General features: G+C 35.6%; 1 protein-coding gene across 1 annotated transcript in view; it reads right to left on the bottom strand.

Annotated features, from left to right (window-relative positions):
- Positions 1-12,490, bottom strand: part of Klp31E (kinesin-like protein 31E) — a 28,815-nt gene that overhangs the window by 9,564 nt on the left and 6,761 nt on the right. The window contains exons 2-5 of the mRNA XM_011504327.1: positions 8,313-8,697; positions 5,197-5,646; positions 3,986-4,298; positions 2,163-2,470 (exon numbers count right to left, since the gene is read on the bottom strand). Coding sequence (XP_011502629.1) covers positions 2,163-2,470; positions 3,986-4,298; positions 5,197-5,646; positions 8,313-8,697 — 1,456 coding nt within the window. The remainder of the gene's footprint in view (positions 1-2,162; positions 2,471-3,985; positions 4,299-5,196; positions 5,647-8,312; positions 8,698-12,490) is intronic.

Genomic DNA, 12,490 nt, shown 5'->3' on the forward strand with positions numbered 1-12,490 from the left:
ATCTTTTACGTTAATCTACATTAACTTATATTTTATTTAACAAATTTTATATTTTTTTATTTGATTAATATTTGTCTTTAAGCTAAAACAGTTTAATGGTTAATTGTTAATATATAGACATGTAAATATATATATATATATATATATATATATATACATACATACATACAAAAGTACCAACAAATTAAGAATGACGCAATCTTTTCATTGCTATTCTGATAAATTAGGAAATTTCAAATTAACGTGAAATATAAATATCGATTAACAACTATAGGTAAAATTAAAACGAAACACATGTGCAGTGTATCTACTTATTATTATCCAGTAATAAAATTCTATTTATACAAAATATGGAAATAAATTATATGTAGATGATTTATGAATTATACTATACCCATAAGCATACCTCTGAATTTTGAAGTTGACTTTCTATTCCGAACGAAAGCTGGTCGATTAAAATAATTTTGTGTTTAATAAAAATATAAGTAAATTTACAAATATTTTTTAACTATGCATTTTCATTTTCGTCTAATTTAACGAATTAATTATAAAAGTAATAGATCGGTATTTTATACAAACGTTAACTGGCTCCTTAACGTTTTAAACACGAAGATTCTTTTTGAAAGCGTTTACGTAAAGTTTTACATAGTTACTTAATAAAATATTTGCGCATTTCAGGGCTTAAATGTTGTTTTATTTTCAAATAAATCGAATGTTTTAAAACGAAGAAGATTATACGATAAATTTAAATCGACGGCTTGAAACGCTTAAGTGTCAATATGCAAAGTCCATTGATATTGATTGAAACATACAGTATTGTAGGAATTGAAATGAAATAATAATTTTACCAGTAAATTATTACAGAGAATAGTGTAAGGCCATATACGAATAAGAGAAAATGTGAATCGAAAGTAACACTCTCGGCTTACATAAATTAAAATGGGCGTTGCCATTGTCATTTAATTATTTGAATAGATTATCAGTTATTGATAGAAAAATAAAAAATAAAAAATAAATAAAAAAGTAAACAGAAATTGACGTAAGAAAATGATCTAAACGATTTCTTTAGCAATTACACAACTCGTTAGATGCAATTAAAAATTCATCAGTTTTAGGTAAATATGCCAAAGCGCAATGATAAATATAAAATTTATTAAAATTTAGTGTTGTTAAAGCTGAAAGAAACAAGACATATGATGTAGTTTGTTTACATTAAAAAGGTGAAATTGAAAATAACAATCGATTGTTTTGGAAGCGTTTATCTAAATAAGGAGATTTGAAATTAGAAAACCGGAAAACCAAAAAACCGGATTCTCGCGTGCTTTACGAAGCGCACGTTTGGTTCAAGTTATAATCGCGTCGTTAGTCGTCGTTGCTCCTTACTCAAGAGGTCGATCAGATAATAATATTGTTTCCACTTTCATTTGGACTAATGGAAAATATTTAGCTTATATGTTACATTCACGGTTATTAAAAAAAAAAGAAAAAAGAAAGAAAAAAGGAGAGAAAAATGTAGCCACGCATTTCACAGTGAGAGGGAGAGAGAGAGAGATGTGTGCTTGTTGAAAAAATCTAAATCGTTTTATGTCGATTATATTGAAAATCTGCACGAGAATCCGCGATGAAAAGCGAGAGGGAGACGGATGAGTGTAGAAAATCGATAAAATTTGATTATACAAGGTCCAGATGGGGCGAACAAATCATACAACTGAATAGCGACTGCTGCATAGCAAAGACACCGCAGGACTTTCAACGTTCCTTGTTGTCTGCCTTGACGAAAGTAGATATTAAATTGAAGATAATATATATTTGCGGTAATGAGACAATCGATGAAAATTGCGAGTCGAAAAAGAGTCGAGGAGTGTATGAATATATCACCGAGTAAAGAATAAGAGCTTCTTCATTATTCACGAGTAATCGATGCAGTGTTTATAGCCAAATTTACCGTTAGCTAAGAATATTGCTTAGCTAACTTAGCGAGTGAGCCGTTCGTCGTAATTGATTAAAAAATGATGGTTAGATCAATAACTTGTGAGTAAATGGCGTTACACCAATGCCTGTAGCCCAATGGAATTAAGTAAATATGATATTTTGGCGCTTGATCAAGTTGTATATTTGATAATGTCTGCCCGATATCGCGAAACGTCATGGAATTCACTTACGTGCATCTGGCGTTTCTTGAGTTGCTGATAAAGCGCTTCGGCCTCCAGGAGTCTCGCCCTCAGCTCCTCCACCTCCTGAAGGTAGCCTTGGACAAGTCCGGTGACGTCGCCTCCAGCGGCAGCGGCGCCCGAGGACATCCACTGTCCAGCGGCCTTTTCGGCCAGCAGCAGGGAGTTCTTAGCCGTGAGGACGTCCACAGTCTCCGACAAGGCCTTAACCCGCGTCCGCAGACTCTGGAGTTCGCTGTTCAGCATTTGGTTTTCGTGCCAGGCGTCGTTCACGCCATCCTCGCCCACCACTCGCTTGCCTGCGCCAATTTTTCAAACATCTCACACGCACGTCGTAACGAACCAACTCGAGCGCCATTTTTAAGTCGCACTCGCTATATTAAAAGCTTATCCACGCGTTTTCAATCGGTAGGCTTTCATTCAAACGAGCAGTGATTTATGAGGTCCATTTACGATAGCGCAACTTGCATTAAACGCACGAAGGCCGCAATTCGCAGTCTCTGTTTATTTATTGCTCGATGTCGCGCATCATACTTCGATTACTTAGTAATTTCAATTTCATGATTTACTTAACGATTGGGAAATCGAGGGGCTTTTCGCTTCGGTCGCCGACACGCTGTCTTTCCATTTCGCACGGATAAGTCCTAGTGACACCGAATACGGATTATTGCGGGTAAATTGTTTCATAGAGCGGAGCATTACCGAGATCATTCGCACTGTTAAAGAATAATTACCAAAATGAACCGTGTGCACTATAGTAATCAACACTCTTCATTAATTGGATTGAATTTTATAATCTCGTGAAGAGTGATATTAGCGAATAAAGAGGAGATGAGTTTTGCTATGTGGGGACGACACCATGTTCCCCCTTTGAAATGATCGAGGAGTCGAGAGCAAAGGCCCTTCTGTGACAGTTACTCGAAATGTATTTACTCCTTCAAGAATAAATGGGCGGCGGTGGACGGGGATGGGGGAGGGGGAGGATTACACGTGACGATCTAAGTATAATTAGATGTTTTATTTAGAAAGCCAAGCTTTACTAAATTATCGTTAAATAAAAATATACAGCTTATATAATAGTAATGATAAACTTAATAAAAATGTATTCGTCGATTTCATTGCATTAATAATTTACTTGTTGAAAAGATTTTTTTAACGTTTCTAAGAATTTAATAGGGCGTGCGATTAAGCTAAGCGATCATTTAGAGCTTTTTACGAGCTTCTATCAAATGGCATAGCGAAATTTTATTAATCACATTAATAAGTAAAACAAATAAAGTCATTTTAAATATATTAAAAAAAAAAAAAAAAAAAAAAAAAAAAGAAATGCAAAGAAGCAGTTAGGATAATGTAATGAGATTTCAATATCTATATTAATTTCCAAAACAATTTGCAATTGTGCCTTTTACCCTACGCTGTAATTAAGGTCGGTTTAGGTTGAACTAAAGGTTGGACAAACGCTAAATGCTTTCGTAACGAACGATTGACTTATGGAAAAAGTAGTCGTGTACGTAGTTCGAATCCTGAAAAATTTTACCGCAAAGCTAATACGTATACACAATTTTTTTCAAATTTATCGCGGGACATTAGCACGGCACCAAACGATTAGTGCTCTAATAAAGAAATGCGAAAATAAAAAAAAAACAATTCTAAGACTGCAATAATTAATGAGTTTAGAGGTTCGACAATTAGCTACCACATATCAATATACTGTAAAGTACAACACACCGACGACGATTCGTCAATGAAAATACCAATACTCGCGTAATTATTAGAAAAACATCATACAATCAATCATCCTACATCCTACGCACCTTGGCGATACTCCAATAATTCCATTTGAAGCTGTTGAATCTCCCTTCGCAGCGAGGCGATGGTCCTCGAGCTCTTATCCTGATTAATAGTAACCTTGTTTTTGATATTTCGAGCCCGATTGGCATATTTCAAGGTGCTGAGAGTTTCCATGAAGTCGCGGTCGCTCGGTGAGACGCAAGCTATCATGACCGTCTGGCTATTGCCCCCCAGCGAGTCCTGCAGCAACCTCGTCAGCTTGGAGTCTCGATAAGGCACGTGGAGGGCTTTCTTCGTCTTGTCGCCCAGAGCCGAAATGACATTGCCCAACGCCAGCTACAACGAGAACTTACATTAAAATTGCCGACGTTGTAAGGCCAAATTATCATTATGGAATAAGGCGACTTAATGCCGGAAGTGTGTAATTTTAAATGCCAAACGTAAAGTACACCACTGACCATAAAACTGTATATTTATGTTATCGAATATATGATTCGAAATTATTTGTTGCTCTCTCTCTCTCTCTCTCTCTCTCTCTCTCTTTCTCTTTCTCTCTCACTTCCTGGGATAGAACATACTAAAAATTTCCTGCATGAATTTTTTATACAGCCACTTAATGTTTTTAAATGCCAATTTTCGTATAAACATTGCAAATACGGTTTCGATATGCCATTATATTTTTGTTTTAAACGTACCGTAATGAACCATTTGTTAATGATTTTTACGACAATTATCCTTAATAATGTTAAAGTTACTTACAGATCCGTTATAAGCTGTATCATAATGATTTCTAATTATTCTTCGTTTTATCGAACTTTCCGACGATATAATTTATGCATAAAATATAAAATATGAAAAAAGTATGAAAAGGCACCATTGCATGTTTAAAGGCCATGGAAAATCAATATACCGATGATAAACAATAAAGTTGTTATAAAGCAATAAACACAATTTATTTCAAAACTCGATTATCGTGATTGTGCAGTTATTCTTGACTTCTTGCTAATAAGTAAATTAACGTTGTAAAACGATGAAATAAATTTCATCATGATTGATACATGATAATTATTAATATAAAACGACAAATTAGACGGTAAAAGTAAATAATCATTGTTTGCGCACGCGCCGTCCATGCAGGCACTCGAATCATTAATCTACCAAAAGATGTCGGTAATAATAATAATAATAATAATAATAATAATAATAATAATAATAATAATTACGACGAACTTACCAGTCCACAATTGATGGAAATGCCCTCCTTGGCTCGATCACCCGTAGCTCCGGTCCGCTTCAATCTCTCGGAGCCGGCCAAGTCGACGAAATGAAATTTAGCCGTCAGAGTCTCGAATTCACTGGCAGATTCCATGGCGTTCGTCGTGTCCACGTCCGCGTCGGGGTCCTCGATTTTAATGCAACGCTGCTGCTTCACGTAGAGGGTGAATATCGCATGGGATCGCGAGGACTGAGTATTCATTTGCGTGGAACCGGTCGTTCTGGATAAGGCACCTAGGCGCAGATACTCGAGGGCCTCTTGTGGGCTGGTGACGATGCGGGACTCGACCCCGGCGAGATGGATGTTGCCCGTCGTGTCTTCGTGGATACGGGCTCCCCCACGCGGACCACCAGGCTCAAGAAGGTCCTTCAGATCCTCATTGTAGAGTTCCAAGAATTGCGCTGTCACCTGGTTGATTGTAATCCTATTAGATGCTACGGTACTCGCTACTTCCGATCGATAATCCCACAATGTTGAAATGCCATTCTCTCTCTCTCTCTCTCTCTCTCTCTCTCTCTCTCTCTATCTCTCCCTCTCTCCTTTTTTACTCTGCTTCTTTTCTCTAATTTTCTCTCTTTCTAATTCAATGGATATGCCAATTTAACTTTTCACATAGATGCGAATCATCGCTGTTTCACTTTGGCGTGCGTAACTTCGCGTGCATCATATGATTAAAACAAGATATTCAAGGCGCGATTCATTCTTACATTTCGATAAGAAATAATAATAATTTTAAATGTAAATTTAATTCTTTCTCCAGTAAATTAATACGGATAGTAGATTGGAATTTCAAAATATGAGACTCAAGGGGCAGATAAATATAGATAATAATCAAAGAAAAAATCTTTTGTCCTAACATCTTAGTTTTGGATTTGTAAATAATTCATAAACAATGAATTATTCTTTACACAAAGGAACAAAGCTTCTTTACATCGTCTTTTAATTTAGTATTGCAATTCTTTGTACACTTTTAATAACTATTCATGACATAAACGTACAATTCATCATTGATTGCATAACTTTTTGAAATATCAGAAGTACCGAATTGTTCTAATATGACGAAAAATATATAATCACGACGACTTAACGATTAAGAATATGTAAAATAAAAAATTCTATACTATAATAAATATAATATGATATATGATATAACAAATTTTTCTACTATAATTTTAAATAATTGCTCAACGAAGGCAATTACAATGGCAATTACATCAAATAGCTTATAGTAACATTTGAATTAGCCTAGTCACTTAACACGTTTCAAGGCCAAACCCTTGACAATAAATTGTATACCACTAATGACACTAACAAAATTCGAATAAGACTTTCAATTCAATTTCAATTATATTGTGTAATAAGATAGTGCCTTTAAGCAATACCCGACCAATATTGCCGATTCAACTGCTTATTCGTTAATGTAAATCTCCATGATAAAATCTAAGTGCCCACGACGATTTTTAAATTTTCCAACGCGACATGAATTTGTTGGGCATTGCTTTTTCACAATTCTTCGGGTATTTGGTAATGTTATTGGAGGAATATGTAGCTTAGCCATGAAGCATTGGACCGTATCGCTTAGCAGCGACTCCCACGAGTTTCGTAAAATCCTAGACGCATATATCGCGTATCATTTATGAATTACGTGTCTCGGATCATTTTAGTCATCTATGTCATCTCATTCGGCCTCTTTGTAAAGTCGTAGGTATTATGTACGCGTACTCATATTCGGTTACTTGTGCACTTTCGCTACGCTTTTTTTTCGCAAAAACATTGCACTCCATTCGAAATGGCGTTAATTATCGGAATTAAATGAATAAAGACACTTTCGTATCGTATGTATGCATAAGTTAGATCCCTTGAAAGTACTTAAATTAATAAAATAATTTATTTTGTGCGTTAGTTAAACAAAGGCTTAAGGAAAACAGGGGATTAATGTTATTAATTAACTATTAATAAAAGTTCAAATGAAAATTTCGAAATGGTGAAGTTAAACCTCATTTTGTTGTAGTATGCATACACGCCTTGTTTTAGTAAAACTATTTGTACTGTTATTTCCGTGCATTCTATGACTTTACATAATTCTGCATTGCAATACAATTAAGCAAGTTATTATTACAGGCGTTATAGATTTCATTGAGAAACAGAAGCAAATATTTTCACATTCCATTGATGACGTCTCGATGCTTATGATAATTTAATACTGCGTGGGTAATTTCCTTTTTCATAGCATTTCCCTAAACAGTATTCGAGCGATTTAATTCATTCGAAATCTTTTCTACGACACGAACTTTGATTTAATTTTATCGACAAAAGAATGAATTAGTATGAATTTTCATTAATTTTGTTCGAACAAGCTTGCGTGTAAATTTTAAATAAAATTAATGTAAATCTATTATTCGTATTTAGCCTTAAATTATTTAACATATTAATTTCAATAAATTTTTCAGCGCTAAATTATTTAATAAATTCTCATTTTGTTTCGATGAATTAAAAATTTACAGATAATATTTAACGTTAAAATTCATTCGATTGATTCTTTCAAGATTTTTCGACGGATATTTTACGTTGCAGCGTTTTAATATAATTTTTTAATTTTTTAATCACTGACGAGTTGATCAACTCTGAATCGAGGAAAAAATATTAAATATAAAATGTACTTTCATTTAAACAAAAAAAAATTTATACTATTGAAATTCAACAAAAAATTTTCATTGTTTTTTCAATCCTATTATTAGCGAATGAATCTAGTAAACTTCAATGTGAAAAGTACAAATGAACATATTTTTCGTAATTCTAAAGATTCAAATGAGAAATACTGAACTATATCTGACAAATGTACTGAAAATTTTTATATTGAATACCAAATAAAATTTTAAAAAATCGATAAATAAAAATGAATTTTGAATGCTGAAACAAATGACCAGCAAATATTATTTAATTTTACAGTGGAAGAAAAATAAGCCACCTGCTTTGGAAGTTTATTAGTGCTCGTGGCTCCTGGTGCCTGACCAATCGCAATCAATTTCTTTAGTCATTACAGATTGATAACGGAGGGAAAATACTAGACAAACCTTGAACTCCGGAGGCATCTGGGCGCGTTCCCTGGCGCGCGCTTGTTTCTCCGTTATGCCGTCGAAAAGGTGCTTGATCGCCCTGGGAATAATCCCGGTCACGGTATCGTCGATCTCTACGTCGAAACCCGTGCCCATGGTGTAGGTCTTGCCAGAACCGGTTTGTCCATAGGCGAAGACCGTCGCGTTGTAGCCGTCGAGGGCACCCTCGACGAGTCTCGCCACGCACGTCTCGTAGATTGAGCATTGGTCGGAGCTCGTGTCGAAGACGTAGTCGTAGGTGAAGGCCTTGTCCGGCCCGAGGAACACCTGGGGCTCACCAGTCGGCACTTGGGTGCATATTCGGCACATGTCGATCACCTCGCGCGCCACTTGCGGTCGGATCCTGTAATTATAACACTGATTCATTCCACCCGTTGCCACGCAGAAGTCAGGTATTATTTACTTTTGGGGGTCGATCTTGGACGCTCTAGCCACAATAACTCTCATTCGGCAGTCAGACTACCAGTTTTTTTGTTTTTTGTTTTTTTCAAGCACAGTTTTAATTATACTGTCGAGATAATATAAACGGGATAAACGAACTGGCCCGGAATTTTTTTGTCTACACTTTCTTTATTTACTGCTCAATTTTCGACAAAGGAATTTATCAAAATAATTAATAGTTTTTTTATGTAATTTTTATCCATTCAGCAATGTTCGCCGAAACCTTGTTAAGCGAATACCCTTTACCGTAATTTTATTTATCACTGAATTGCACGTTCATTAGAAATTATTATTTTAATAGGTTTCAAATATATTTGTTTTTTAAACAAAAGAAGAAAAAAATTAATTCTGTCGGCTGTAAACTTCGATGTATAAACAAAATTGTATATAAAACAATAATTTATGTTGTTTAACAGGGCTATGTTTGGCATTGTCTACATCCCGATGGTGCACCATATATGCATAGACTTTTATCATATGATAAAAGAAGGATATCGAATTGCATATTAATCAAGTACACAATTTTTATTGTACTTATATATAGCTCTATCAACTATTTTACGTATAAATATTTCATTATTCTTTTTTGAAGTTTGCGAGAAAAAAAAAATGAGAGAAGATATGTATAATATTATTATACGAATAATAATTCGTGTAACGAATCGGCATTTTGCTATTGCAAACTTTCCAATTAATCGCGTTCGAAGAAAAAGTTGAAATGTATCGTCGGTGCACACGAATCGTTTATCGATATACGACAAAATGTAAAAAATTATTTTTTCATCGTACAAAATCGACATGATTTCTTACACCATCCCATTCCAAAACGTGTGGCTTTTTAAAATAACTTCTAGTAACACAAAAATGATATTTTCATACGCTTTTAAATTATTTTTCTACTATCCATACGTTCTCTTTTAGTTTAATAATTGAATAAATTTCAATAATATTTTTATTAAAGTGTTATATAAATAATTAAGTTATTCATCTGAATATAATTTTCAAGGCAATTAGATGCAAATAAACGAGTTACATTTCAAATTCAATGCGAATACGTAGTTATGTGCAGACTTGTGTATTAGGAAAACTACATGCATAATAGAAATTAACTGTTTATTATTCGTACTTAACTACAGTCATAAGTCCGTAACTATTAAGTCACTACTATCCACACATTTGATTATAATTATAAGGTTAATGTCCTTTACCCGTATAAGCGAATAAAATTATCTAATATTACATATAAATGCAATTAAATGATGTTACAGTTAATTAAATATTGTTGTAATTTTTATGGATAAGAAAAAAGAAAAAGTAATAATTTGGAGTGTCATCATTCAGAGACTTATTATTTTTATGTTTATTTTTCTTTTAATTAATTTAATTATCTTGAAATAGTCAAGCTCAACTCAGACGATAAATATAAATTGAAATCATTTTTAAAATGAAAAGTGATTTTATGGGATTACTTATGGGATTATAAAAATAATAAATTCAGTGCCGAATGTATAATATAATATAACGAAAGTAATAAATAAGGCAATGCGGCGAGATGTAAAAGTTAAGTATCGAGATCCGAGATAGTACTTTCATATTTCTATAACCAACGTTTCGAGATACGCCATAATAAGTAGCGACATGATTAGAAAACGCAAATAAATATGAAACAATAAATAGGTGGAATATCGTCAAGCTTTTGACGATAATCAACAGACTAATTAGTTTTGAAACGAGGCTGACATATTGAAATGAAATGACGCATGTAAAAGATATTACCGATAATTTTGAAAATTTTCAGTGCAAATATTAAATATTTAATGATATATTTGATGTTACTTTGTATATATATATATATATATATATATATATATATATATATATATATATATACCAAATGCGCGCGCGCATGCACACAGGCGCACAGACACGCACGCATATATTGTGATTAAGAGCGAAAGAGGAAAAATAAAAGTGCCATATCTAATCGCGCAGCCTCTTAAAAGCACAACAAACCGACTGCATTCAATAAAGTTACGTGTTTGTTTTTATAAAGAGAATCTAAATAGCGGATAGAGAAATATAACAAATTAACAGGGCGAGATTCGAAGGCGTAGCGATTGAATCGCGTGAGAAACATTTTTTGACGTTAGAATCATCGTATTACGTATGACGGTGAATTTCAATAAATTAAATGTTTTTTCTTTCTCATCTCGCGGTTCGCTACGTGCATCGATGCAAAAGTGCGTACGCGCGCAGCTGATAGATTGCTGAGCTAAAAGGAAAAACAAACGTCGGCGGACAGAGTATTAACATATTGCATAACTCGAGCCTCGGAAGAGAAGGAAAGAGGAGTCTTTTTACAAACGTCGCCATTAAGTCGACGCGCGAGTAAATTAAGCGGCCGTGCATTCTCAGAAGAATATGGAACGAATGGGCGAGCGGAAAAGCGGCCCAGTTGGCCAAGTGCCGGAGGACCGACTTCTCGGTACCGCTCTCGTCTGAATAAAATAACCCGCCTCTGATTGGACGGTTGTGCCTGGTTGTGCACGGACGGCTCTAAAGATCGAGCTGACTTATGGGAGAAGTTTAGTGGCTTCTGCGTACCCGACCCTGACAAGGAGTCATGAATGAAAGCTGTGCGTGTGCGAGCACCAGGCTTTATCAATGAGCCGGACCGAGGGAGAACAGTATCGCAGCGGAGAACCGGTCTCTCGAGGAGGTGTGAGCGAGCTGCGTGGGAGTGCATGCGGTACGAAAACAAGGTGGAGAGTCACGTCTGAGGGGCCGCAGTTTGTTTTCCCGTCTTTGTCGTTATCGTCGCCGTAGTCGTCGTTCACTCTCTCACTCGCTCTTCTTCTCGATGCACCAATATCGAGTCGAGACTAGCACTCGAGGTAGCTCCGCAGCTCTCTGCTTTCTTGTCTTCGTTTTTTATTTGGTTTCTCGTCGCCGGTGCTTCCAAGGCGATCATCACCGCTGATTGATTCGTTCATTCGGTGGCCTTCGGTCGATCGGTTGAGAGCGGCTTGGCCGGTCGGTTAAGTGGCCATCGCCGCTTATTCCACCGACTCTCGGCCCTATGAACGCGGCGGATGTTAAAAATAACTTTCTCGGCGGCTTAGCTCGGAAAACACAGAGTCCAGCGAAAATTCTTCCTGACAACTTTTGGCCTACCTTTTCTCGCGGTAAACGCTACCAAAAATAAAGCGCATGACTGAAGGGGGTCAACTTGAAACGTGGCGGCAATCAATCGCTCCCGGGTACTTCCGAGATGATGATGATGGCCAACGTTACATAAACCTCGCTTCGTATACAAAGAAAAAAAAATCAAACAAACAAATAAACAAACAAATGTTAGAATGACTCTCTCTCTCTCTCTCTCTCTCTCTCTCTCTCTCTTGCAGAGTCGGAGAATGATGATTGTGCATTGGGCCGAGAGTACGCACAATGAGGCATGCATTTTTTGCGGGAAGAAATGATATTTCCAAGTCGTTTCTTGGGCATCTATCCATTGGATCGAGGCGTATTCCGAGCAATAATTACGACAAGGTCTGCGTGAACAGGGATGGAGAATAGTTCGATTAATGGATTAAAAAGTTCGATTAATCAAAAAAGACAGAAGAAAGAAATCCTGAGGAATAAATGAACCAATGCCGAGATCTGAGATTTCATTTGCCGAATCGAGAGAGTACGAT

The sequence above is a fragment of the Ceratosolen solmsi genome, unplaced genomic scaffold (genome assembly GCF_000503995.2).
Source record: "Ceratosolen solmsi marchali unplaced genomic scaffold, CerSol_1.0 scaffold25, whole genome shotgun sequence".
NCBI classification, from domain to species: Eukaryota; Metazoa; Arthropoda; class Insecta; order Hymenoptera; family Agaonidae; genus Ceratosolen; species Ceratosolen solmsi.